Here is a 27,650-nt window from a genome sequence, read left to right as displayed (position 1 = left end):
GTATCATTTAGAACACTGTGTGACTACTGGCATTGTGAATCATTTAGAACACTGTGACTACTGACATTGTGAATCATTTAGAACACTGTGTGACTACTGGCATTGTGAATCATTTAGAACACTGTGACTACTGACATTGTGAATAATTTAGAACACTGTGTGACTACTGGCATTGTGAATCATTTAGAACACTGTCTGACTACTGGCATTGTGAACCATTTAGAACACTGTGACTACTGACATTGTGTATCATTTAGAACACTGTGTGACTACTGGCATTGTGTATCATTTAGAACACTGTGTGACTACTGGCATTGTGAATCATTTAGAACACTGTGACTACTGACATTGTGAATCATTTAGAACACCATGTGACTACTGGCATTGTGATTCATTTAGAACACCGTGCGACTACTGGCATTGTGAATCATTTAGAACACAGCGTGACTACTGGCATTGTGAATCATTTAGAACACCGCATGACTACTGGCATTGCGAATCATTTAGAACACCGTCTGACTACTGGCATTGTGAATCATTTAGAACAGTGTGACTACTGGCATTGTGAATCATTTAGAACACTGTGTGACTACTGGCATTGTGAATCATTTAGAACACTTCCCTGCTGATTCCGGACGAATAAGGTGTCTAAAGTCTCAGGTAACACATGTGTGTGTGTGTGTGTGTGTGTTTAGGGCTGATGCCACAACTCGGTGCAGACTGGATATAAGCTTCAATGTACTGTGTTGTGTAGCTAATTGCTATTGGATAACGTGTGTGTGTGTGTTACCTCTGTACATGATGCATCGCAGGGCTTCAGAAGCGTAGGTCTGGGGCAGGGCCAGACTGATGTAACGTAGTGGATAGGGGATGCACTCCACAGGCCAGATTATACCTGTAGAGAGAGGAGGAAAGAGAGAGACTTAGAGAAACAGAGAGAGACTTAGAGAAAGAGAGAGACAGAGAAAGAGAGAGAGACATAGAGAAAGAGAGAGAGACTTAGAGAAAGAGGGTGTCAGAGAAAGAGAGAGACTTAGAGAAAGAGAAAGAGAGAGAGACATAGAGAAAGAGCGAGACTTAGAGAAAGAGAGTGTCAGAGAAAGAGAGAGAGACTTAGAGAAAGAGAGAGTCTGTCAGAGAAAGAGAGAGACTTAGAGAAAGAGAGAGACTTAGAGAAAGAGAGAGTCGATCAGAGAAAGAGAGAGACTTAGAGAAAGAGAGAGTCTGACAGAGAAAGAGTTGTAAGAACTGAACTGGAATTTAACTGAATAACATTTTATTAAACTTCATTGTGAGAACATGTAAGAGCTAATATTGTAGATTTACAAAGGGACTCCCCCATAAAATACTACTGAGGTTTGTGTGTGTGTGTGTGTGTGTGTGTGTGTGTGTGTGTGTGTGTGTGTGTGTGTGTGTGTGTGCTAGCGTGCGTCCTTGTGTGTGTGTAAGACCTGGGTTCAAATACTATTTAGGGTATGTGAATTACTTTCAAAGACATTTAAAATAATTTAGATATTTTCTATTTGATAAGACAATTAGCTGAAAATACTCAAACACTCCCATGCATTTAACCGAGGCATTTTAAAATAGTTTTTGAAAAAACTTGCAAATAGTAGGCTATTTATAGGAAATCATTTGAAAATACTTTCAAATACTTTCAACAGAAATTGATTCAGGCAACATGTATTTGAACCCAGGTTTGGTGTGTGTGCGTGCTAGCGTGTGTGTGTGTGTGCTAGCGTGTGTGACGTACCACTGACGATGAGGTTGGGGTAGAAGACACCCAGGGCAGCCTGGTTGGCATTCTGTTCATCATCGATGGCAGATGAGATGACCAGACCAAAGGAGATGCCAGTCACACCCTGCAGCCCGATCAGAGCTATAACCAACACCAGGCTCCCCTCATTAGGGATCTGGAGGGAGGGAGGGAGAGAGATATGATATGATGGACTCAGGTACTGGTAAGAATAGAAATATATTCTCCAGACACCTCTTTGGACTGAGTGACAGCAGGGTAGCCTAGTGGTTAGAGTGTTGGACTAGTAACCGAAAGGTTGCAAGTTCAAATCCCCTGAGCTGACAAGGTACAAATCTGTCATTCTGCCCCTGAACAAGGCAGTTAACCCACTGTTCCCGGTAGGCCGTCCTTGAAAATAAGAATTTGTTCTTAACTGACTTGCCTAGTTAAATAAAGGTAAATAAAGTGTCTCACACCAAACAATTAATGCTAAAAGTCACCCAACAACAGTTCCATCCACGTGCCTATTGACAATCAATGGAGTCTGAAGTTTCTATTCTTCTGTTGACCGATCCAGACCTGGGGGCAAATCTTTCATTTTTCTAACACACTGTTGAAGAAACCTTTTTAAATGTAATTACGCTGCCAGATTATATTTAGGTTTATGGTAAAAAAATATATAACCAATTCCAGGGTAGAGGAGAAAAGAATGTGCCTATTTAAAAGCTATAAATGATTGCAACGTTATATAGAATAAATACAGTATCATGCTATAAAGGAGAAGCGTGACATTGATCCTTAAGAGGATTTATATTCTTCAAAAAGACATGGGTGTTTATCAGTCATTTATAAATAAAACACATGTGGAAAACGCAGAACGTCCCTTTAACATTTTACTAATTCAACTTGACCTGCTTCCCCTTTTTCTGAACTATTTCTCAATTTACAGTATCAGTGCAGTAATAGCACCAAGTGACCACTAGATGGAGGTGTGGCACCACTACATAAGGTAGTGCAGTGTACCGTACCGTGTAGTATTGTAGTAGTCAAGCCAGAACTCATATTCTGCAGTCACAGAGGAGCTTTTGAAGTCAACTCTGCATTACAAGTCAACATCTCTGCCTGACTATCACCCATATTCCCTAACACTCCACAATATATACATCTCCACAGTCACACTGTGCTGCTCAGTGTGTGTAGAACACATATATACATCTCCACAGTCACACCGTGCTGCTCAGTGTGTGTACAGCACCAGTGGAACAGGGATGTGAACATGAGACAGGGATGTTCAATCATTCAGGAGTCATGATAAGCCTTGCTGATGAAGACGGATGGAGGCTGCTGTGTATGTGTGTGTGTGTGTGTGTGTCTGTGTGCTTGTGTGTGTGTGTCTACGTGTGTGTGTGTGTGTGTTACCTTGAAGACGAGCAGCATTAAGAGCAGTAGTAGAATGACCTGGATGCTGATGACAAACAGCTGGGAGATGAGATGGGCCAGCACAGTCTCCAACGAACTAACACCTGGAGAGAGAGATAGAGAGAATGAAGGAGAGAGTGAAATAGAGGAGAGGAGAAAGGGAGGGAGAGAGAGAGAACGAAGGAGAGAGTGAAATAGAGGAGAGGAGAAAGGGCGGGAGAGAGAGGAGACAGGGAGAGCGAGAGAGAGGGAGAGTGAAATAGAGGAGAGAGGAGAAAGGGAGAGAGAGAGAGAGGGAGAGCGAGAGTGAAATAGAGGAGAGGAGAAAGGGAGGGAGAGAGAGAGGAGACAGAGAGAGAGAACGAAGGAGAGTGAAATAGAGGAGAGGAGAAAGGGAGAGAGAGAGAGAGGGAGAGTGAAATAGAGGAAGGAGAAAGGGAGAGAGAGAGAGGGAGAGAGAGAGGGAGAATGAAATAGAGGAGAGGAGAGGAGAAAGGGAGGGAGAGAGAGAGAGGAGACAGAGAACGAAGGAGAGAGTGAAATACAGGAAAGAGAAGAATGGGAGGGAGAGAGATGAGACAGCGAGAGAGAGAGAGAACGAAGGAGAGAGTGAAATAGAGGAGAGAGGAGAAAGGGAGGGAGAGAGAGAGAGAGAGGGAGAGAATAGTGAGACAGGAGAAAAGGAAGAGTAAGGTCGGGAGAAGATCATTTAATGTTCTGACAAACTGGCCCATGGTGATTTAACCAGATCTTCTGATTATTGGTCAGGATAATCCACCTCCCCCTAGTGGTCTGTACTGGTCACTACATAGATAATGACCACAACTGTCAATGCATCACAAATGGAACCACATTCCCTATATCCAAGCCAGTTCCACTGTGTTTTGTCATTGTTCCCCTCTGATGAGGGACAGGTTTAGACCTGGGACACCAGGTGGCTGATATTAATGATCAGGTAGAACAGAAAACCAGTAGGGTAAGAGTTGAATATCCCTGGGTTATATAGTGCACTACTTTTGACCGGTGCGCTATATAGAGAACAGGGTGGCATTGGGGACACTTGGGCCCTCGTCAACAGTAGCGCACTAAATAGGATATAGGGTGCCATTTGGAACAGATTGTTATCCACTTAATGAACTTTGACCTCTTACCTGCAACCCAGCACCTGTCCATTAGTCCCTCCTTCCTCTCTATCACGAAGGACAGAGCCGTCAAGCCCACTGCCAGGTAGAAAGTGATGCTGTGTAGAGAGAGGGGAGAATGAGGGAGAAGGGAGGGTGACAGAGAGAAGGGAGGGTGGGATAGAGAAAGGGGGAGAGAGAGAAGGGAGGGGGGAGAGAGAGCAGAAGGGAGGGGGGAGAGAGAAGGGGGGGAGAGAGAGAGAAGGGAGGGGGAGAGAGAGAGAAGGGAGGGGGAAGAGAGAGAAGGGAGGGGGGAGAGAGAGAAGGGGGGGAGAGAAGGGAGGGGGGAGAGAGAGAAGGGAGGGTGAGATAGAGAGAAGGGGGAGAGAGAGAAGGGAGGGGGAGAGAGAGAAGGGAGGGGGGAGAGAGAGAAGGGAGGGGGGAGAGAGAGAAGGGGGGGAGAGAAGGGAGGGGGGAGAGAGAAGGGAGGGAGGAGAGAGAGAAGGGAGGGGGAGAGAGAGAGAAGGGAGGGGGGAGAGAGAGAAGGGAGGGGGAGAGAGAGAAGGGAGGGAGGAGAGAGAGAAGGGAGGGGGAGAGAGAGAAGGGAGGGGGAGAGAGAGAGAGAAGGGAGGGGGAGAGAGAGAAGGGGGGGAGAGAGAGAGAGAAGGGAGGGGGAGAGAGAGAAGGGGGGGAGAGAAGGGAGGGGGGGGGGAGAGAAGGGAGGGGGGAGAGAGAGAAGGGAGGGGGGAGAGAGAGCAGAAGGGAGGGGGGAGAGAGAGAAGGGGGGAGAGAAGGGAGGGGGAGAGAGAGAAGGGAGGGAGGAGAGAGAGAAGGGAGGGGGAGAGAGAGCAGAAGGGAGGGGGAGAGATAGAAGGGGGGAGAGAAGGGAGGGGGAGAGAGAGAAGGGAGGGGGAGAGAGAGAAGGGAGGGAGGAGAGAGAGAAGGGAGGGGGAGAGAGAGAAGGGAGGGGGTAGAGAGAGAAGGGAGGGGGGAGAGAGAGAAGGGAGGGGGAGAGAGAGAAGGGAGGGGGAGAGATAGAAGGGAGGGGGGAGAGAGAGAGAAGGGGGGGAGAGAAGGGAGGGGGGAGAGAGAGAAGGGAGGGGGGAGAGAGAGAAGGGAGGGGGAGAGAGAGAAGGGAGGGAGGAGGGAGAGAAGGGAGGGTGGAGAGAGAGAAGGGAGGGGGAGAGAGAGAAGGGAGGGAGGAGAGAGAGAAGGGAGGGAGGAGAGAGAGAAGGGAGGGGGTAGAGAGAGAAGGGAGGGGGTAGAGAGAGAAGGGAGGGGGGAGAGAGAGAAGGGAGGGGGGAGAGAGAGAGAAGGGAGGAGGGAGAGAGAGAGAAGGGAGGGGGGAGAGAGAGAGAGAAGGGAGGGGGAGAGAGAGAGAAGGGAGGGGAGAGAGAGAGAAGGGAGGGGGAGAGAGAGAAGGGAGGGGGGAGAGAGAAGGGAGGGGGAGAGAGAGAAGGGAGGGGGGAGAGAGAGAAGGGAGGGGGAGAGAGAGAAGGGAGGGGGGAGAGAGAAGGGAGGGGGAGAGAGAGAAGGGAGGGGGGAGAGAGAGAAGGGAGGGGAGAGAGAGAAGGGAGGGGGGAGAGAGAGAAGGGAGGGGGGGAGAGAGAGAAGGGAGGGGTGAGAGAGAGAAGGGAGGGGGAGAGAGAGAAGGGAGGGGGAGAGAGAGAGAGAAGGGAGGGGGGAGAGAGAGAGAGAAGGGAGGAGGGAGAGAGAAGGGAGGATGGGGGAGAGAGAGAATGGAGGGGGAGAGAGAGAGAAGGGAGGGGGAGAGAGAGAGAAGGGAGGGGGGAGAGAGAGAGAAGGGAGGGGGGAGAGAGAGAAGGGAGGGGGAGAGAGAGAAGGGAGGGGGAGAGAGAGAAGGGAGGGGGGAGAGAGAGAGAAGGGAGGGGGAGAGAGAGAAGGGAGGGGGGAGAGAGAGAGAAGGGAGGGGGAGAGAGAGAGAAGGGAGGGGGAGAGAGAGAGAAGGGAGGGGGGAGAGAGAAGGGAGGAGGGAGAGAGAAGGGAGAGAGAGAGAGAAGGGATGAGGGAGAGAGAGAGAAGGGATGAGGGAGAGAGAGAGAAGGGAGGAGGGAGAGAGAGAGAAGGGAGGGGGAGAGAGAGAGAAGGGAGGGGGAGAGAGAGAGAAGGGAGGGGGGAGAGAGAGAGAAGGGAGGGGGAGAGAGAGAGAAGGGAGGGGGAGAGAGAGAGAAGGGAGGGGGGAGAGAGAGAAGGGACAGGGAGAGAGAGAGAAGGGGGGGGAGAGAGAAGGGGGGGAGAAGGGAGGGGGGAGAGAGAAAAGGGAAATAGGAGAGACAGAAGGGAAATAGGAGAGACAAGGAAAGGAGGAAAAGAGAGGATAAAGAGAGAACTACATCTTTGTCTCAGTAAAGCTGACTATGTTCAGACTGAACCTCTACCAGGAGGGAAACCATAAGACATACAGTATTTTAACAGATTATCATCTTTGTCTCAGTAAAGCTGACTAGGTTCAGACTGAATCTCTCCGAGGAGGGAAACCATAAGACATACAGTATCTTAACAGATTATCATCTTTGTCTCAGTAAAGCTGACTAGGTTCAGACTGAACCTCTACCAGGAGGGAAACCATAAGACATACAGTATCTTAAACAGATTATCATCTTTGTCTCAGTAAAGCTGACTAGGTTCAGACTGAATCTCTCCGAGGAGGGAAACCATAAGACATACAGTATCTTAACAGATTATCATCTTTGTCTCAGTAAAGCTGACTATGTTCAGACTGAATCTCTACGAGGAGGGAAACCATAAAACATACAGTATCTTAACAGATTATCATCTTTGTCTCAGTAAAGCTGACTATGTTCAGACTGAACCTCTACGAGGAGGGAAACCATAAGACATACAGTATCTTAACAGATTATCATCTTTGTCTCAGTAAAGCTGACTAGGTTCAGACTGAACCTCTACCAGGAGGGAAACCATAAGACATACAGTATCTTAAACAGATTATCATCTTTGTCTCAGTAAAGCTGACTAGGTTCAGACTGAATCTCTCCGAGGAGGGAAACCATAAGACATACAGTATCTTAACAGATTATCATCTTTGTCTCAGTAAAGCTGACTATGTTCAGACTGAATCTCTACGAGGAGGGAAACCATAAAACATACAGTATCTTAACAGATTATCATCTTTGTCTCAGTAAAGCTGACTATGTTCAGACTGAACCTCTACGAGGAGGGAAACCATAAGACATACAGTATCTTAACAGATTATCATCTTTGTCTCAGTAAAGCTGACTAGGTTCAGACTGAACCTCTACCAGGAGGGAAACCATAAGACATACAGTATCTTAAACAGATTATCATCTTTGTCTCAGTAAAGCTGACTAGGTTCAGACTGAATCTCTACCTCAGAACGGCTCCTGGTGTCACAAACGTGGTGAAGTCTGAGTCCATGCTGCCATAGATGGGCTCCTCAAACTGGAAAGAGATACGGGACAAAGAGAAAGAGTCAGTTGAATATTTTCCTCCCAGTACACCGTGTATACACGGTTATACATTCAATAATGCAGGCTACATCACAGTCCTTCAGAAGGAATATGTGCGACTCTCGCTCACAATAAAACACTTCATACTTAATCTAATTTGAGTTAAAATCATGACGTTTCGGCCGTCAATGGCCCTCGTCAGAATCAATGGTCTTGGCAAGACAACAACATGTTGCTATAGCATAAGGAAGCCAGGTTAGCATCAAGGCTAGTGGATGTGGATGGCAAAATATTATCAACAGAGTGTGATACCCAAATAGCACCCTATTCCCTACATAGTGCACTACTTTTGACCAGAGCCTTATGGGAATAGGGTGCCTTTAAGGGTGCAGTCAGGGTTTTAAGGGTTTATTGTTGTCCTACCTTGACAGGAAGAGAGACCAGGTAAGACATGCTCCCCATCTTATACTGGACGAAGTCCTGAGGAGGGAACAGAATGTTTCACTTCACTACTGGATGTATCTTTATCAACAGCTGGGCTGCATCTCAACAGTCTGAACAAGCTACTTCAACAGCTGGGCTGCATCTCAACAGTCTGAACAAGCTACTTCAACAGCTGGGCTGCACCTCAACAGTCTGAACAAGCTACTTCAACAGCTGGGCTGCATCTCAACAGTCTGAACAAGCTACTTCAACAGCTGGGCTGCATCTCAACAGTCTGAACAAGCTACTTCAACAGCTGGGCTGCATCTCAACAGTCTGAACAAGCTACTTCAACAGCTGGGCTGCATCTCAACAGTCTGAACAAGCTACTTCAACAGCTGGGCTGCATCTCAACAGTCTGAACAAGCTACATTAACAGCTGGGCTGCATCTCAACAGTCTGAACAAGCTACTTCAACAGCTGGGCTGCATCTCAACAGTATGAACAAGCTACTTCAACAGCTGGGCTGCATCTCAACAGTCTGAACAAGCTACTTCAACAGCTGGGCTGCATCTCAACAGTCTGAACAAGCTACTTCAACAGCTGGGCTGCATCTCAACAGTCTGAACAAGCTACTTCAACAGCTGGGCTGCATCTCAACAGTCTGAACAAGCTACTTCAACAGCTGGGCTGCATCTCAACAGTCTGAACAAGCTACTTCAACAGCTGGGCTGCATCTCAACAGTCTGAACAAGCTACTTCAACAGCTGGGCTGCATCTCAACAGTCTGAACAAGCTACTTCAACAGCTGGGCTGCATCTCAACAGTCTGAACAAGCTACTTCCTCACCTCGTCACGTTTCATTAATCTGCACTGATGTAAAAAAGAACTGGACAGGTTGAAAGCGTTTCCAGTAGGCATTGATTTGCCTTGTTACTTTCATCCATGGTGTTTTTAGATCAGTCCAGATGAGGAGAAGAGAGAAAGACCCTGCTGCCATGCAGTCAGTGTGTATTACACTAGATAAAGATATCCTCTGTATAAGGTTTTGAAAGCCAGACGGCGCCAATAAGTCTACGTTCACATTGAAGAAAGAGCAGGTAGATCTGCAGGGAGGAAACCACAGGGAACTCTGGTTGTACCTCAAAGGCATCGGCTAGTTTCTTCTGAAGCATCATGGCGATCTGTTGATCTGGTGACAAAAACACACTACGAGGTGAAAACAATGGCATCATTATCAAGTCTATTATCGCTTGAAAAAACACTTTTGATTGATCAATTTAATAAATATAAAAAAAATGTCTCAAGATTAATCATCATTAAAATGCCTTTTCCAATCTCCATCATTTGGGAGATAAACCATCATTCAGAAGACCCACACAGTTACACTACCACCTAGTGGCCATTTTCACAGACAACGTATCTATTCTATTCCATTGTATTGTATTGTATTGTATTGTATTGTATTGTATTGTATTGTATTGTATTGTATTGTATTGTATTGTATTCTAATTCTACTCTAGTCTCTCTGAGGGTGAATTCTTTCACACATTGTCACACGCCAACAGACTGCGGAGTGAGAGCTTACTGGTCAGGTCCAACCAGACGTGCACTGACCCTCCATCCACTACCTCCTTAGAGACCTGGCGCTGGACCATCCTGTATAACACAACACACACCACAGAGACATGATACAGTAAGGATCCTGTATAACACAACACACACCACAGAGACATGATACAGTAAGGATCCTGTATAACACAACACACCACAGAGCAAACATGATACAGTAAGGATCCTGTATAACACAACACACACCACAGAGACATGATACAGTAAGGATCCTGTATAACACAACACACCACAGAGCAAACATGATACAGTAAGGATCCTGTATAACACAACACACCACAGAGACATGATACAGTAAGGATCCTGTATAATACAACACACACCACAGAGACATGATACAGTAAGGATCCTGTATAACACAACACACCACAGAGCAAACATGATACAGTAAGGATCCTGTATAACACAACACAGAGACATGATACAGTAAGGATCCTGTATAATACAACACACACCACAGAGACATGATACAGTAAGGATCCTGTATAATACAACACACACCACAGAGACATGATACAGTAAGGATCCTGTATAACACAACACACACCACAGAGACATGATACAGTAAGGATCCTGTATAACACAATACACACCACAGAGCAGACATGATACAGTAAGGATCCTGTATAATACAACACACACCACAGAACAGACATGAGTACTTTATTGCTTGGCAACATTACATGCCTTCCTGGAATACAGTGCATTGGGAATGTATTCAGACCCCTTCTCTTTTTCCACATGTTGTTAAGTTACAGCCTTATCGAAAAATTGATTAAATATTTTTTCCCCACATCAATCTACTCACACTACCCCATAATGACAAAGCAAAAACACACATTTTTGCAAATGGCTGTGTGCTTAGGGTCGTTGTCCTGTTGGAAGGTGAACCGTCGCCACAGTCTGATGTCCTGAGCGCTCTGGAGCAGGTTTTCATCAAGGATTTCTCTGTACTTTGCTCTGTTCATCTTTCCCTCAATCCTGACTAGTCTCCCAGTCCCTGCCGCTGAAAGACATGATGCTGCCACCACCATGCTTCACCGTAGGGATGGTGCTAGGTTTCCTCCAGATGAGACGCTTGGCATTCAGGCCAAAGAGTTCAATCTTGGTTTCATCAGTCCGGAGAATCTTGTTTCTCATTGTCTGAGAGTTCTTTAGGTGCCTTTTGGGAAACTGAAAGTGGGCTGTCATGTGCCTTTTACTGAGGGTTGGCTTCCGTCTGGCCACTCTACCACAAAGGCCTGATTGGGGGAATGATGCAGAGATGATTGTCCCGGAAAGTTCTCCCCTCTCCACAGAGGAACTCTCGAGCTCTGTCAGAGTGACCATCAGGTTCTTGGTCACCTCTCTGACCAAGGCCCTTCTCCCCCGATTGCTCAGTTTGGCCAGGCAGCCAGCTCTAGGAAGAGTATTTGTGGTTCCAAACTTCTTCCATTTAAGAATGATGGAGGCCATTGTGTTCTTGGGGACCTTCAATGCTGCAGAAATGTTTTGGTGTCCTTCCCCAGATCTGTGCCTCAACACCATCCTGTGTCATGGCTTGGTTTTTCCTCTGACATGCACTGTCAACTGTGGGACCTTATATAGACAGGTGTGTGCCTTTCCAAATCATGTCCAATCAATTAAATTTACCACAGGTGGACTCCAATCAAGTTGTAGAAACATCTCAAGGATGATCAATGGAAACAGGATGCACCTGAGTTAAATTTTGAGTCTCATAGCAAAAAGGGTCTGAATACCTATGTAAATATGGTATCCGTTTTTTACATTTATAAACTTGCAAACATTTCTAAAAACCTGTTTTTGCTTTGTCATGTTTTGTATCCATGTTATCCAACGGAATGCTTTTTGTCAGTCACATTTGCCACTTGAAGATGCACATGTTTCCATTGAGAAGAATCTGGACAATGACCTTGGTTTTATAATGGTGGACTTAACCAACAGCATTACAAGTCAATAGCTCTGTTTACACCTTGGTTTTATAATGGTGGACTTAACCAACAGCATTACAAGTCAATAGCTCGGTTTACACCTTGGTTTTATAATGGTGGACTTAACCAACAGCATTACAAGTCAATAGCTCGGTTTACGTCCAATTGGCGACAGATCGTCATGTGAATAATCCTAAAATCCGTATAAAGAAGTTAATATCTCCCACAAGTGGTGTGATTCCACCAAACGGACTTGTTGGGGATGAAAGTCAGTCCATGATGACCTAGTTTCCATGTATCGAAATAAAATCTTGTGAAGTTCAATGTGTTTCCATCGCATAGTTTTGTCGCAGAAACTGTTGAGTTAAATCGCAAATGTGTCTAATCTGGTCCTGGCAGGTGCGCTCTAGGCAACAGCTCACAGATACAGTGTGGGTAGGCTGTGTGGGTAGGCTGTGTGGGTAGGCTGTGTGGGTAGGCTGTGTGGGTAGGCTGTGTGGGAAAACTGTGTGGGAAAACCTGAGTCGTAGTGGGAGGACCACACAACATGTTTCATCTGTAGTCTAATAAGCTGCATGGTTTCCTGAGTCGTAGTGGGAGGACCACACAACATGTCATCGCATGACTTCAAGTTGACTTCGATATGATGGTTATTATATCAATATTTGTGCATTTTACAGACACAAAAAGGTCCCACCATGTCGAATGAACAAATTATCTGTCTGCTAACTGTTTTCATCACAACTGTCATGATAAAAAAGAATTTTGTATATGTATGACCTGTGGATGGAACCTGGTTATTGACAGTGTTTTAGAGTGAAGGGGAGAAGAGAACAGAAGAGAAGAGAGGAGAATAGAAGAACAAGGGGAGAAGAGAACAGAAAAACAAGGGGAGAAGAGAACAGAAGAGAAGAGAGGAGAACAGAAGAGAACAGAAGAGAAGAGAGGAGAACAGAAGAACAAGGGAAGAAGAGAACAGAAAAACAAGGGGAGAAGAGAACAGAAGAGAAGAGAGGAGAACAGAAGAGAACAGAAGAGAAGAGAGGAGAACAGAAGAGAACAGAAGAGAAGAGAGGAGAACAGAAGAGAAGAGAGGAGAACAGAAGAGAACAGAAGAGAAGAGAGGAGAACAGAAGAGAACAGAAGAGAAGAGAGGAGAACAGAAGAGAACAGAAGAGAAGAGAGGAGAACAGAAGAGAAGAGAGGAGAACAGAAGAGAACAGAAGAGAAGAGAGGAGAACAGAAGAGAACAGAAGAGAAGAGAGGAGAACAGAAGAGAAGAGAGGAGAACAGAAGAGAACAGAAGAGAAGAGAGGAGAACAGAAGAGAACAGAAGAGAAGAGAGGAGAACAGAAGAGAAGAGAGGAGAACAGAAGAGAACAGAAGAGAAGAGAGGAGAACAGAAGAACAAGGGAAGAAGATGAGACAAGACAAGAGACAGGTCCAGAGGTAGGACTCACCTCTTGGTCAGGTAGCTGGTAAAATTCTTTCCAAACCCGATGACGCCCCAGTACTCTCCGTTATAGGCCCCTGCAAAAGCCTCAGCATGGGACAGGTTCACCTAGGGCAGGGAGGGACAGGGGACACCATCAGTGACTATAGCTAGGTCTTAAATTACACCCTATTCCTCCATCTAGTGGACTACTTCCCAGTGAGCATGGTCCAATGCCTTTGTCCATTGATGCTGAAAAGACGTTGAAATTTGGTCTGTCCGCCCTGGCTTTGATTTCAACGACCACAGACAACGTTTTCTGGTCACCTCTGTACCGGCCTTAATTTCAACGTCCAAAAACATCCGGTCCAGCCTCAATTTGGTCCCAAAAAAGTGTACTGTACAGCACTGCACTGTACCCTACTGTACTGTGAAACAGACATTATGATTGGTTAAGATTTGGTCCGGTTGGGAACACCCAAATGTGGTCTTTATTCGGGGGGTGCAGCTCATTAGAATAATGTTCAGATTTACATGTTGGTAATTCAGCAGACGCTCTTATCCAGAGAGACTTTCAGTCAGAGCATTCAACTAATGTAGATAAACAATCACATATCACAGTCAAAACAACAACAACAACAAAAGAAAAAACCAAGACGAATGTATTGATAAAATGCACCTTGTTTAAATAAAGGTTTAAAAAAAATTGAAAGTCCTAAAGAGATTTACACGGTTATCAAAACGTCACACCAGGGTAAGAATACACGAAACACAGCCCTTATTTTAAGTGTTTCTGAAATCCCCTATGGTAATAAATGAATGGTGGAAAAATGATGGGAACCAATTCCCTGTTTGACAGCTAGGTTTTATGGGTATTATGACTCATAACGTGGTACTCTATACGTCTTTTAGACATCATTTTGCTCACTGGATTTTGACCAGGAGGACAGTGTGGTAGATACTCAAACTGTTTCACCGTACTGTAATAACAAAACACACCTTTTAAAGGTGAATTATGGAGTTCGCTCTGAAAGTGCTTTTGCTTGGCTTGTTTCTGTACAGACACACAGCACATGAACGTGTTCTTGGATAAAGAGCAGCGCAGAAGTGAAACCAGCTTCCTAGAGGTAAACAGGTAGTGAGTGTAGAGTGAAACTCTTGTTACTTCCTCTTTTAGGTCGTGCCCCTCCTCCACAACAAACTCTGTCTGACCCCATAATACCGAACAAACATTTAGTTTGCCTCCAGATTGAAACAGGGAGGGACAACCTGAACTTGTCCAATAAGAAACGCTTGTTTTTCCTATTCCGTGGCAAAACGCTTTGCAACGGTATGCAATAATGAATGCCACCCAGTTGATTGGTCCAGTACCTGTTGCACGCTGGAGTTGTCCAGGAAGGAGAGCAGGGATTGGCTGAAGGAGCTGGAGGAGGTCTCATTGTTGACCACAGCCACCTGTATTTCTTTGGGATCTCCTCCGATACACAGACACATGAGAGAGATCTGGATGACTGGCAGCAGGAACTGGAAACACAGGGACCTGGACAGATACCAGACACTGGGTCAAATACTATTGGAAATCTTTCATGCTCATTCTACTACTACTCCTCTTCGTCATCATCCTCTGCCTCCTCCTCATTATCATCCTCACCATCATTATAATTGTTATCATCCTCATAAACACCATCAGCCTTCATCATCATCACCACCACTACCATTAGCACTACCACCCTTCATCACCCCCCCACCACCACCACCACCATCACCCCCCTTCATCATCACCACCACCAAAATCACTATCACCATCACCATCACTACCACCACCATCATCATCCTCACCCGGGCATTCTCTTCATCCGCACCATGGTCTTAATCATCAGAGCTGCGATGTTCCTCCACTTTGGCATCACATGCCTGACTCGTACCTTCCAGTCCGCTACACACACACACACACACACACACACACACACACACACACACACACACACACACACACACACACACACACACACACACACACACACACACACACACACACACACACACACAGTTTAAGCAGCAATGTTCAACAATGTTCGTCTACAGTGTAGTGTCCATACAACCCTACATTTACCTGAGTATATACAGTGTAGTGTCCACACAACCCTACGTTTACCTGAGTATATACAGTGTAGTGTCCATACAACCCTACATTTACCTGAGTATATACAGTGTAGTGTCCACACAACCCTACGTTTACCTGAGTATATACAGTGTAGTGTCCACACAACCCTACGTTTACCTGAGTATATACAGTGTAGTGTCCATACAACCCTACATTTACCTGAGTATATACAGTGTAGTGTCCACACAACCCTACATTTACCTGAGTATATACAGTGTAGTGTCCACACAACCCTACATTTACCTGAGTATATACAGTGTAGTGTCCATACAACCCTACATTTACCTGAGTATATCCAGTGTAGTGTCCATACAACCCAACATTTACCTGAGTATATACAGTGTAGTGTCCACACAACCCTACATTTACCGGAGTATATACAGTGTAGTGTCCATACAACCCTACATTTACCTGAGTATATACAGTGTAGTGTCCATACAACCCTACATTTACCTGAGTATATACAGTGTAGTGTCTATACAACCCTACATTTACCTGAGTATATACAGTGTAGTGTCCATACAACCCTACATTTACCTGAGTATATACAGTGTAGTGTCCATACAACCCTACATTTACCTGAGTATATACAGTGTAGTGTCCACACAACCCTACATTTACCTGAGTATATACAGTGTAGTGTCCACACAACCCTACATTTACCTGAGTATATACAGTGTAGTGTCCATACAGCCCTACATTTACCTGAGTATACAGTGTAGTGTCCATACAACCCTACATTTACCTGAGTATATACAGTGTAGTGTCCACACAACCCTACATTTACCTGAGTATACAGTGTAGTGTCTACACAACCCTACATTTACCTGAGTATACAGTGTAGTGTCTACACAACCCTACATTTACCTGAGTATATCCAGTGTAGTGTCCATACAACCCTACATTTACCTGAGTATATACAGTGTAGTGTCCATACAACCCTACATTTACCTGAGTATATACAGTGTAGTGTCCATACAACCCTACATTTACCTGAGTATATACAGTGTAGTGTCCATACAACCCTACATTTACCTGAGTATATACAGTGTAGTGTCCATACAACCCTACATTTACCTGAGTATACAGTGTAGTGTCTACACAACCCTACATTTACCTGAGTATATCCAGTGTAGTGTCCATACAACCCTACATTTACCTGAGTATATACAGTGTAGTGTCCATACAACCCTACATTTACCTGAGTATATCCAGTGTAGTGTCCATACAACCCTACATTTACCTGAGTATATACAGTGTAGAATCCATACAACCCTACATTTACCTGAGTATATACAGTGTAGTGTCCATACAACCCTACATTTACCTGAGTATATACAGTGTAGTGTCCACACAACCCTACATTTACCTGAGTATATACAGTGTAGTGTCCATACAACCCTACATTTACCTGAGTATATACAGTGTAGTGTCCATACAACCCTACATTTACCTGAGTATTTGGGAAGCTCTTCTACTGGTTCCGGTCCGGCTCCCAGGATTGGTTGACTCTCTTCCCGGCCACTCTCGAATGATTGGCTGCTCTCTAGTACCCCGCCCAGAGGGGAGGTGCTGTGTTTGGAGCCCACCTGGTCTGAGGTCTCACACAGCTGCAGGAAGGCTTTCTCCAGGGTCTGCAGTGGGTGGATGGGGCAGTAGAGGAGATAGACAACACAGTCAATTGAACACACAGATAACACAGTCAAGGGTTTATATGATCAGTGGTCAACACAGAAAGCAGTCAACACAGAAAGCAGTCAACACAGTCAGATGTCTCACACAGCTGTAGGAAAGCTTTCTCCAAAGTCTGCAGTGATTGGATGGTAGGAAGCAATAGGGTCAATGTAGGGCTAATGCCTGCAGGACTGTTGTCTAGTGGTGATGAAGGGTTACTGTTAACAGGACTGTTGTCTAGTGGTGATGAAGGGTTACTGTTAGCAGGACTGTTGTCTAGTGGTGATGAAGGGTTACTGTTAGCAGGACTGTTGTCTAGTGGTGATGAAGGGTTACTGTTGTCTAGTGGTGATGAAGGGTTACTGTTGTCTAGTGGTGATGAAGGGTTACTGTTGTCTAGTGGTGATGAAGGGTTACTGTTGTCCAGTGGTGATGAAGGGTTACTGTTGTCTAGTGGTGATAAAGGGTTACTGTTAGCAGGACTGTTGTCTAGTGGTGATGAAGGGTTACTGTTGTCTAGTGGTGATGAAGGGCTACTGTTGTCTAGTGGTGATGAAGGTTTACTGTTGTCTAGTGGTGATAAAGGGTTACTGTTAGCAGGACTGTTGTCTAGTGGTGATGAAGGGTTACTGTTGTCTAGTGGTGATGAAGGGTTACTGTTGTCTAGTGGTGATGAAGGGTTACTGTTGTCTAGTGGTGATGAAGGGTTACTGTTGTCTAGTGGTGATGAAGGGTTACTGTTGTCTAGTGGTGATGAAGGGTTACTGTTGTTTAGTGGTGATGAAGGGTTACTGTTGTCTAGTGGTGATGAAGGGTTACTGTTGTCTAGTGGTGATGAAGGGTTACTGTTGTCTAGTGGTGATGAAGGGTTACTGTTGTCTAGTGGTGATGAAGGGTTACTGTTGTCTAGTGGTGATGAAGGGTTACTGTTGTCTAGTGGTGATGAAGGGTTACTGTTGTCTAGTGGTGATAAAGGGTTACTGTTAGCAGGACTGTTGTCTAGTGGTGATGAAGGGTTACTGTTGTCTAGTGGTGATGAAGGGCTACTGTTGTCTAGTGGTGATGAAGGGTTACTGTTGTCTAGTGGTGATGAAGGGTTACTGTTGTCTAGTGGTGATGAAGGGTTACTGTTGTCTAGTGGTGATGAAGGGTTACTGTTGTCTAGTGGTGATGAAGGGTTACTGTTGTCTAGTGGTGATGAAGGGTTACTGTTAACAGGACTGTTGTCTAGTGGTGATGAAGGGTTACTGTTAGCAGGACTGTTGTCTAGCGGTGATGAAGGGTTACTGTTGTCTAGTGGTGATGAAGGGTTACTGTTGTCTAGTGGTGATGAAGGGTTACTGTTGTCTAGTTGTGATGAAGGGTTACTGTTGTCTAGTGGTGATGAAGGGTTACTGTTGTCTAGTGGTGATGAAGGGTTATTGTTGTCTAGTGGTGATGAAGGGTTACTGTTAACAGGACTGTTGTCTAGTGGTGATGAAGGGTTACTGTTAGCAGGACTGTTGTCTAGTGGTGATGAAGGGTTACTGTTGTCTAGTGGTGATGAAGGGTTACTGTTAACAGGACTGTTGTCTAGTGGTGATGAAGGGTAACTGTTAACAGGACCGTTGTCTAGTGATGATGAAGGGTTACTGTTAACAGGACTGTTGTCTAGTGGTGATGAAGGGTTACTGTTAGCAGGACTGTTGTCTAGTGGTGATGAAGGGTTACTGTTAACAGGACTGTTGTCTAGTGGTGATGAAGGGTTACTGTTAACAGGACTGTTGTCTAGTGGTGATGAAGGGTTACTGTTAACAGGACTGTTGTCTAGTGGTGATGAAGGGTTACTGTTAACAGGACTGTTGTCTAGTGGTGATGAAGGGTTACTGTTAACAGGACTGTTGTCTAGTGGTGATGAAGGGTTACTGTTGTCTAGTGGTGATGAAGGGTTACTGTTGTCTAGTGGTGATGAAGGGTTACTGTTGTCTAGTGGTGATGAAGGGTTACTGTTAACAGGACTGTTGTCTAGTGGTGATGAAGGGTTACTGTTGTCTAGTGGTGATGAAGGGTTACTGTTAGCAGGACTGTTGTCTAGTGGTGATGAAGGGTTACTGTTAGCAGGACTGTTGTCTAGTGATGATGAAGGGTTACTGTTAGCAGGACTGTTGTCTAGTGGTGATGAAGGGTTACTGTTAGCAGGACTGTTGTCTAGTGGTGATGAAGGGTTACTGTTGTCTAGTGATGATGAAGGGTTACTGTTAACAGGACTGTTGTCTAGTGGTGATGAAGGGTAACTGTTAGCAGGACTGTTGTCTAGTGGTGATGAAGGGTTACTGTTAGCAGGACTGTTGTCTAGTGGTGATAAAGGGTTACTGTTGTCTAGTGATGATGAAGGGTTACTGTTAACAGGACTGTTGTCTAGTGGTGATGAAGGGTTACTGTTGTCTAGTGGTGATGAAGGGTTACTGTTGTCTAGTGGTGATGAAGGGTTACTGTTAGCAGGACTGTTGTCTAGTGGTGATGAAGGGTTACTGTTGTCTAGTGGTGATAAAGGGTTACTGTTAGCAGGACTGTTGTCTAGTGGTGATGAAGGGTTACTGTTAGCAGGACTGTTGTCTAGTTGTGATAAAGGGTTACTGTTAGCAGGACTGTTGTCTAGTGGTGATGAAGGGTTACTGTTAACAGGACTGTTGTCTAGTGGTGATGAACGGTTACTGTTAGCAGGACTGTTGTCTAGTGATGATGAAGGGTTACTGTTAGCAGGACTGTTGTCTAGTTGTGATAAAGGGTTACTGTTAGCAGGACTGTTGTCTAGTGGTGATGAAGGGTTACTGTTAACAGGACTGTTGTCTAGTGGTGATGAAGGGTTACTGTTAACAGGACTGTTGTCTAGTGGTGATGAAGGGTTACTGTTAACAGGACTGTTGTCTAGTGGTGATGAAGGGTTACTGTTAACAGGACTGTTGTCTAGTGGTGATGAAGGGTTACTGTTGTCTAGTGGTGATGAAGGATTACTGTTGTCTAGTGGTGATGAAGGGTTACTGTTAACAGGACTGTTGTCTAGTGGTGATGAAGGGTTACTGTTAACAGGACTGTTGTCTAGTGGTGATGAAGGGTTACTGTTAGCAGGACTGTTGTCTAGTGGTGATGAAGGGTTACTGTTAACAGGACTGTTGTCTAGTGGTGATGAAGGGTTACTGTTAACAGGACTGTTGTCTAGTGGTGATGAAGGGTTACTGTTAACAGGGCTGTTGTCTAGTGGTGATGAAGGGTTACTGTTAACAAGACTGTTGTCTAGTGGTGATGAAGGGTTACTGTTAGCAGGATTGTTGTCTAGTGGTGATAAAGGGTTACTGTTAGCAGGACTGTTGTCTAGTGGTGATGAAGGGTTACTGTTGTCTAGTGGTGATGAAGGGCTACTGTTGTCTAGTGGTGATGAAGGGTTACTGTTGTCTAGTGGTGATGAAGGGTTACTGTTGTCTAGTGGTGATGAAGGGTTACTGTTGTCTAGTGGTGATGAAGGGTTACTGTTGTCTAGTGGTGATGAAGGGTTACTGTTGTCTAGTGGTGATGAAGGGTTACTTTTGTCTAGTGGTGATGAAGGATTACTGTTGTCTAGTGGTGATGAAGGGTAACTGTTAGCAGGACTGTTGTCTAGTGGTGATGAAGGGTTACTGTTAGCAGGACTGTTGTCTAGTGGTGATAAAGGGTTACTGTTGTCAAGTGATGATGAAGGGTTACTGTTAACAGGACTGTTGTCTAGTGGTGATGAAGGGTTACTGTTAGCAGGACTGTTGTCTAGTGGTGATGAAGGGTTACTGTTGTCTAGTGGTGATGAAGGGTTACTGTTGTCTAGCGGTGATGAAGGGTTACTGTTGTCTAGTGGTGATGAAGGGTTACTGTTGTCTAGTGGTGATGAAGGGTTACTGTTAGCAGGACTGTTGTCTAGTGGTGATGAAGGGTTACTGTTGTCTAGTGGTGATAAAGGGTTACTGTTAGCAGGACTGTTGTCTAGTGGTGATGAAGGGTTACTGTTAGCAGGACTGTTGTCTAGTGATGATGAAGGGTTACTGTTAGCAGGACTGTTGTCTAGTTGTGATAAAGGGTTACTGTTAGCAGGACTGTTGTCTAGTGGTGATGAAGGGTTACTGTTAACAGGACTGTTGTCTAGTGGTGATGAAGGGTTACTGTTAACAGGACTGTTGTCTAGTGGTGATGAAGGGTTACTGTTAACAGGACTGTTGTCTAGTGGTGATGAAGGGTTACTGTTAACAGGACTGTTGTCTAGTGGTGATGAAGGGTTACTGTTAACAGGACTGTTGTCTAGTGGTGATGAAGGGTTACTGTTGTCTAGTGGTGATGAAGGATTACTGTTGTCTAGTGGTGATGAAGGGTTACTGTTGTCTAGTGGTGATGAAGGATTACTGTTGTCTAGTGGTGATGAAGGGTTACTGTTGTCTAGTGGTGATGAAGGGTTACTGTTGTCTAGTGGTGATGAAGGGTTACTGTTGTCTAGTGGTGATGAAGGGTTACTGTTGTCTAGTGGTGATAAAGGGTTACTGTTAGCAGGACTGTTGTCTAGTGGTGATGAAGGGTTACTGTTAACAGGACTGTTGTCTAGTGGAGATGAAGGGTTACTGTTAACAGGACTGTTGTCTAGTGGTGATGAAGGGTTACTGTTGTCTAGTGGTGATGACGGGTTACTGTTAGCAGGACTGTTGTCTAGTGGTGATGACGGGTTACTGTTAGCAGGACTGTTGTCTAGTGGTGATGAAGGGTTACTGTTAACAGGACTGTTGTCTAGTGGTGATGAAGGGTTACTGTTAACAGGACTGTTGTCTAGTGGTGATGAAGGGTTACTGTTAACAGGACTGTTGTCTAGTGGTGATGAAGGGTTACTGTTAACAAGACTGTTGTCTAGTGGTGATGAAGGGTTACTGTTGTCTAGTGGTGATGAAGGGTTACTGTTGTCTAGTGGTGATGAAGGATTACTGTTGTCTAGTGGTGATGAAGGGTAACTGTTAGCAGGACTGTTGTCTAGTGGTGATGAAGGGTTACTGTTAACAGGACTGTTGTCTAGTGGTGATAAAGGGTTACTGTTGTCTAGTGATGATGAAGGGTTACTGTTAACAGGACTGTTGTCTAGTGGTGATGAAGGGTTACTGTTAGCAGGACTGTTGTCTAGTGGTGATGAAGGGTTACTGTTGTCTAGTGGTGATGAAGGGTTACTGTTGTCTAGTGGTGATGAAGGGTTACTGTTGTCTAGTGGTGATGAAGGGTTACTTTTAGCAGGACTGTTGTCTAGTGGTGATGAAGGGTTACTGTTGTCTAGTGGTGATAAAGGGTTACTGTTAGCAGGACTGTTGTCTAGTGGTGATGAAGGGTTACTGTTAGCAGGACTGTTGTCTAGTGATGATGAAGGGTTACTGTTAGCAGGACTGTTGTCTAGTTGTGATAAAGGGTTACTGTTAGCAGGACTGTTGTCTAGTGGTGATGAAGGGTTACTGTTAACAGGACTGTTGTCTAGTGGTGATGAAGGGTTACTGTTAGCAGGACTGTTGTCTAGTGATGATGAAGGGTTACTGTTAGCAGGACTGTTGTCTAGTTGTGATAAAGGGTTACTGTTAGCAGGACTGTTGTCTAGTGGTGATGAAGGGTTACTGTTAACAGGACTGTTGTCTAGTGGTGATGAAGGGTTACTGTTAACAGGACTGTTGTCTAGTGGTGATGAAGGGTTACTGTTAACAGGACTGTTGTCTAGTGGTGATGAAGGGTTACTGTTAACAGGACTGTTGTCTAGTGGTGATGAAGGGTTCCTGTTAACAGGACTGTTGTCTAGTGGTGATGAAGGGTTACTGTTGTCTAGTGGTGATGAAGGATTACTGTTGTCTAGTGGTGATGAAGGGTTACTGTTGTCTAGTGGTGATGAAGGGTTACTGTTAACAGGACTGTTGTCTAGTGGTGATGAAGGGTTACTGTTAACAGGACTGTTGTCTAGTGGTGATGAAGGGTTACTGTTAGCAGGACTGTTGTCTAGTGGTGATGAAGGGTTACTGTTAGCAGGATTGTTGTCTAGTGGTGATGAAGGGTTACTGTTAGCAGGACTGTTGTCTAGTGGTGATGAAGGGTTACTGTTGTCTAGTGGTGATGAAGGGTTACTGTTGTCTAGTGGTGATGAAGGGTTACTGTTGTCTAGTGGTGATGAAGGGTTACTGTTGTCTAGTGGTGATGAAGGGTTACTGTTAGCAGGACTGTTGTCTAGTGGTGATGAAGGGTTACTGTTGTCTAGTGGTGATAAAGGGTTACTGTTAGCAGGACTGTTGTCTAGTGGTGATGAAGGGTTACTGTTAGCAGGACTGTTGTCTAGTGATGATGAAGGGTTACTTTTAGCAGGACTGTTGTCTAGTTGTGATAAAGGGTTACTGTTAGCAGGACTGTTGTCTAGTTGTGATAAAGGGTTACTGTTAGCAGGACTGTTGTCTAGTGGTGATGAAGGGTTACTGTTAACAGGACTGTTGTCTAGTGGTGATGAAGGGTTACTGTTAGCAGGACTGTTGTCTAGTGATGATGAAGGGTTACTGTTAGCAGGACTGTTGTCTAGTTGTGATAAAGGGTTACTGTTAGCAGGACTGTTGTCTAGTGGTGATGAAGGGTTACTGTTAACAGGACTGTTGTCTAGTGGTGATGAAGGGTTACTGTTAACAGGACTGTTGTCTAGTGGTGATGAAGGGTTACTGTTAACAGGACTGTTGTCTAGTGGTGATGAAGGGTTACTGTTAACAGGACTGTTGTCTAGTGGTGATGAAGGGTTACTGTTAACAGGACTGTTGTCTAGTGGTGATGAAGGGTTACTGTTAACAGGACTGTTGTCTAGTGGTGATGAAGGGTTACTGTTAACAGGACTGTTGTCTAGTGGTGATGAAGGGTTACTGTTAACAGGACTGTTGTCTAGTGGTGATGAAGGGTTACTGTTAACAGGACTGTTGTCTAGTGGTGATGAAGGGTTACTGTTGTCTAGTGGTGATGAAGGGTTACTGTTAGCAGGATTGTTGTCTAGTGGTGATGAAGGGTTACTCTGTCAGCAGTCCACTCCGTCAACAGTCCACTCCGTCAACAGTCCACCCCGTCAACAGTCCCTTCCGTCAACAGTCCACTCCGTCAACAGTCCACTCTGTTGTAAGGTACTCGCCGGTGCATTGTGCTGTTTCATCATGGTTTCTGGATGTCCCTCTGCCAACAGTTGGCCATTCCTCATCAGACCCACCTGGAGAGATAGAAAACAGCAGGGTTATTTATAATGGAGTTGAGGAAGGAGGCGAGGAGAGAGGATGAACACAGACGTAGTACTGTAGACAATAACACAGAGGTAGTACTGTAGACTAGAACACAGAGGTAGTACTGTAGACTAGAACACAGAGGTAGTACTGTAGACTAGAACACAGAGGTAGTACTGTAGACTAGAACACAGAGGTAGTACTGTAGACTAGAACACAGAGGTAGTACTGTAGACTATAACACAGAGGTAATACTGTAGACTAGAACACAGAGGTAGTACTGTAGACTAGAACACAGAGGTAGTACTGTAGACTAGAACACAGAGGTAGTACTGTAGACTATAACACAGAGGTAATACTGTAGACTAGAACACAGAGGTAGTACTGTAGACTAGAACACAGAGGTAGTACTGTAGACTAGAACACAGAGGTAGTACTGTAGACTAGAACACAGAGGTAGTACTGTAGACTAGAACACAGAGGTAGTACTGTAGACTATAACACAGAGGTAATACTGTAGACTAGAACACAGAGGTAGTACTGTAGACTAGAACACAGAGGTAGTACTGTAGACTAGAACACAGAGGTAGTACTGTAGACTAGAACACAGAGGTAGTACTGTAGACTAGAACACAGAGGTAGTACTGTAGACTAGAACACAGAGGTAGTACTGTAGACAATAACACAGAGGTAGTACTGTAGACTAGAACACAGAGGTAGTACTGTAGACTAGAACACAGAGGTAGTACTGTAGACTAGAACACAGAGGTAGTACTGTAGACTATAACACAGAGGTAATACTGTAGACTAGAACACAGAGGTAGTACTGTAGACTAGAACACAGAGGTAGTACTGTAGACTAGAACACAGAGGTAGTACTGTAGACTATAACACAGAGGTAATACTGTAGACTAGAACACAGAGGTAGTACTGTAGACTAGAACACAGAGGTAGTACTGTAGACTAGAACACAGAGGTAGTACTGTAGACTAGAACACAGAGGTAGTACTGTAGACTAGAACACAGAGGTAGAACTGTAGACAATAACACAGAGGTAGTACTGTAGACTAGAACACAGAGGTAGTACTGTAGACTAGAACACAGAGGTAGTACTGTAGACTAGAACACAGAGGTAGTACTGTAGACTAGAACACAGAGGTAGTACTGTAGACTAGAACACAGAGGTAGTACTGTAGACTAGAACACAGAGGTAGTACTGTAGACTAGAACACAGAGGTAGTACTGTAGACAATAACACAGAGGTAGTACTGTAGACTAGAACACAGAGGTAGTACTGTAGACTAGAACACAGAGGTAGTACTGTAGACTAGAACACAGAGGTAGTACTGTAGACTAGAACACAGAGGTAGTACTGTAGACTAGAACACAGAGGTAGTACTGTAGACTAGAACACAGAGGTAATACTGTAGACTAGAACACAGAGGTAGTACTGTAGACTAGAACACAGAGGTAGTACTGTAGACTAGAACACAGAGGTAGTACTGTAGACTAGAACACAGAGGTAGTACTGTAGACTAGAACACAGAGGTAGTACTGTAGACTAGAACACAGAGGTAGTACTGTAGACTAGAACACAGAGGTAGAACTGTAGACTAGAACACAGAGGTAGTACTGTAGACTAGAACACAGAGGTAGTACTGTAGACTAGAACACAGAGGTAGTACTGTAGACTAGAACACAGAGGTAGTACTGTAGACTAGAACACAGAGGTAGTACTGTAGACTAGAACACAGAGGTAGTACTGTAGACTAGAACACAGAGGTAGTACTGTAGACTAGAACACAGAGGTAGTACTGTAGAATAGAACACAGAGGTAGTACTGTAGACTAGAACACAGAGGTAGTACTGTAGACTAGAACACAGAGGTAGTACTGTAGACTAGAACACAGAGGTAGTACTGTAGACTTGAACACAGAGGTAGTACTGTAGACTAGAACACAGAGGTAGTACTGTAGACTAGAACACAGAGGTAGTACTGTAGACTAGAACACAGAGGTAGTACTGTAGACTAGAACACAGAGGTAGTACTGTAGACTAGAACACAGAGGTAGTACTGTAGACTAGAACACAGAGGTAGTACTGTAGACTAGAACACAGAGGTAGTACTGTAGACTAGAACACAGAGGTAGTACTGTAGACAATAACACAGAGGTAGTACTGTAGACTAGAACACAGAGGTAGTACTGTAGACTAGAACACAGAGGTAGTACTGTAGACTAGAACACAGAGGTAGTACTGTAGACTAGAACACAGAGGTAGTACTGTAGACTAGAACACAGAGGTAGTACTGTAGACTAGAACACAGAGGTAGTACTGTAGACTAGAACACAGAGGTAGTACTGTAGACTAGAACACAGAGGTAGTACTGTAGACTAGAACACAGAGGTAGTACTGTAGACTAGAACACAGAGGTAGTACTGTAGACTAGAACACAGAGGTAGTACTGTAGACTAGAACACAGAGGTAGTACTGTAGACTAGAACACAGAGGTAGTACTGTAGACTAGAACACAGAGGTAGTACTGTAGACAATAACACAGAGGTAGTACTGTAGACTAGAACACAGAGGTAGTACTGTAGACTAGAACACAGAGGTAGTACTGTAGACTAGAACACAGAGGTAGTACTGTAGACTAGAACACAGAGGTAGTACTGTAGACTAGAACACAGAGGTAGTACTGTAGACTAGAACACAGAGGTAGTACTGTAGACAATAACACAGAGGTAGTACTGTAGACTAGAACACAGAGGTAGTACTGTAGACTAGAACACAGAGGTAGTACTGTAGACAATAACACAGAGGTAGTACTGTAGACTAGAACACAGAGGTAGTACTGTAGACTAGAACACAGAGGTAGAACTGTAGACAATAACACAGAGGTAGTACTGTAGACTAGAACACAGAGGTAGTACTGTAAACTATAACACAGAGGTAATACTGTAGACTAGAACACAGAGGTAGTACTGTAGACTAGAACACAGAGGTAGTACTGTAGACTAGAACACAGAGGTAGTACTGTAGACTAGAACACAGAGGTAGTACTGTAGACTAGAACACAGAGGTAGAACTGTAGACTAGAACACAGAGGTAGTACTGTAGACTAGAACACAGAGGTAGTACTGTAGACTAGAACGCAGAGGTAGTACTGTAGACTAGAACACAGAGGTAGAACTGTAGACTAGAACACAGAGGTAGAACTGTAGACTAGAACACAGAGGTAGAACTGTAGACTAGAACACAGAGGTAGTACTGTAGACAATAACACAGAGGTAGTACTGTAGACTAGAACACAGAGGTAGTACTGTAGACTAGAACACAGAGGTAATACTGTAGACTAGAACACAGAGGTAGTACTGTAGACAATAACACAGAGGTAGTACTGTAGACTAGAAC

General features: G+C 44.7%; 1 protein-coding gene across 5 annotated transcripts in view; it reads right to left on the bottom strand.

Annotated features, from left to right (window-relative positions):
• The window catches only part of LOC129864836 (ABC transporter G family member 20-like), a 61,779-nt gene that overhangs the window by 7,381 nt on the left and 26,748 nt on the right, over positions 1-27,650 (bottom strand). For all 5 annotated transcript variants that reach the window (XM_055937129.1, XM_055937122.1, XM_055937135.1 and 2 more), the window contains exons 7-19: positions 24,152-24,226; positions 16,763-16,943; positions 14,985-15,081; positions 14,517-14,685; positions 13,174-13,274; positions 9,739-9,809; positions 9,293-9,342; positions 8,151-8,207; positions 7,649-7,719; positions 4,309-4,397; positions 3,158-3,261; positions 1,754-1,913; positions 791-895 (exon numbers count right to left, since the gene is read on the bottom strand). In XM_055937129.1, coding sequence (XP_055793104.1) covers positions 791-895; positions 1,754-1,913; positions 3,158-3,261; positions 4,309-4,397; positions 7,649-7,719; positions 8,151-8,207; positions 9,293-9,342; positions 9,739-9,809; positions 13,174-13,274; positions 14,517-14,685; positions 14,985-15,081; positions 16,763-16,943; positions 24,152-24,226 — 1,330 coding nt within the window. The remainder of the gene's footprint in view (positions 1-790; positions 896-1,753; positions 1,914-3,157; positions 3,262-4,308; positions 4,398-7,648; positions 7,720-8,150; positions 8,208-9,292; positions 9,343-9,738; positions 9,810-13,173; positions 13,275-14,516; positions 14,686-14,984; positions 15,082-16,762; positions 16,944-24,151; positions 24,227-27,650) is intronic.

This window comes from Salvelinus fontinalis, chromosome 1 (genome assembly GCF_029448725.1).
Source record: "Salvelinus fontinalis isolate EN_2023a chromosome 1, ASM2944872v1, whole genome shotgun sequence".
Classification (NCBI taxonomy): Eukaryota; Metazoa; Chordata; class Actinopteri; order Salmoniformes; family Salmonidae; genus Salvelinus; species Salvelinus fontinalis.
Note: the sequence above shows the minus strand (reverse complement) of the source record. Positions and strands in the feature narration are given on the sequence as shown.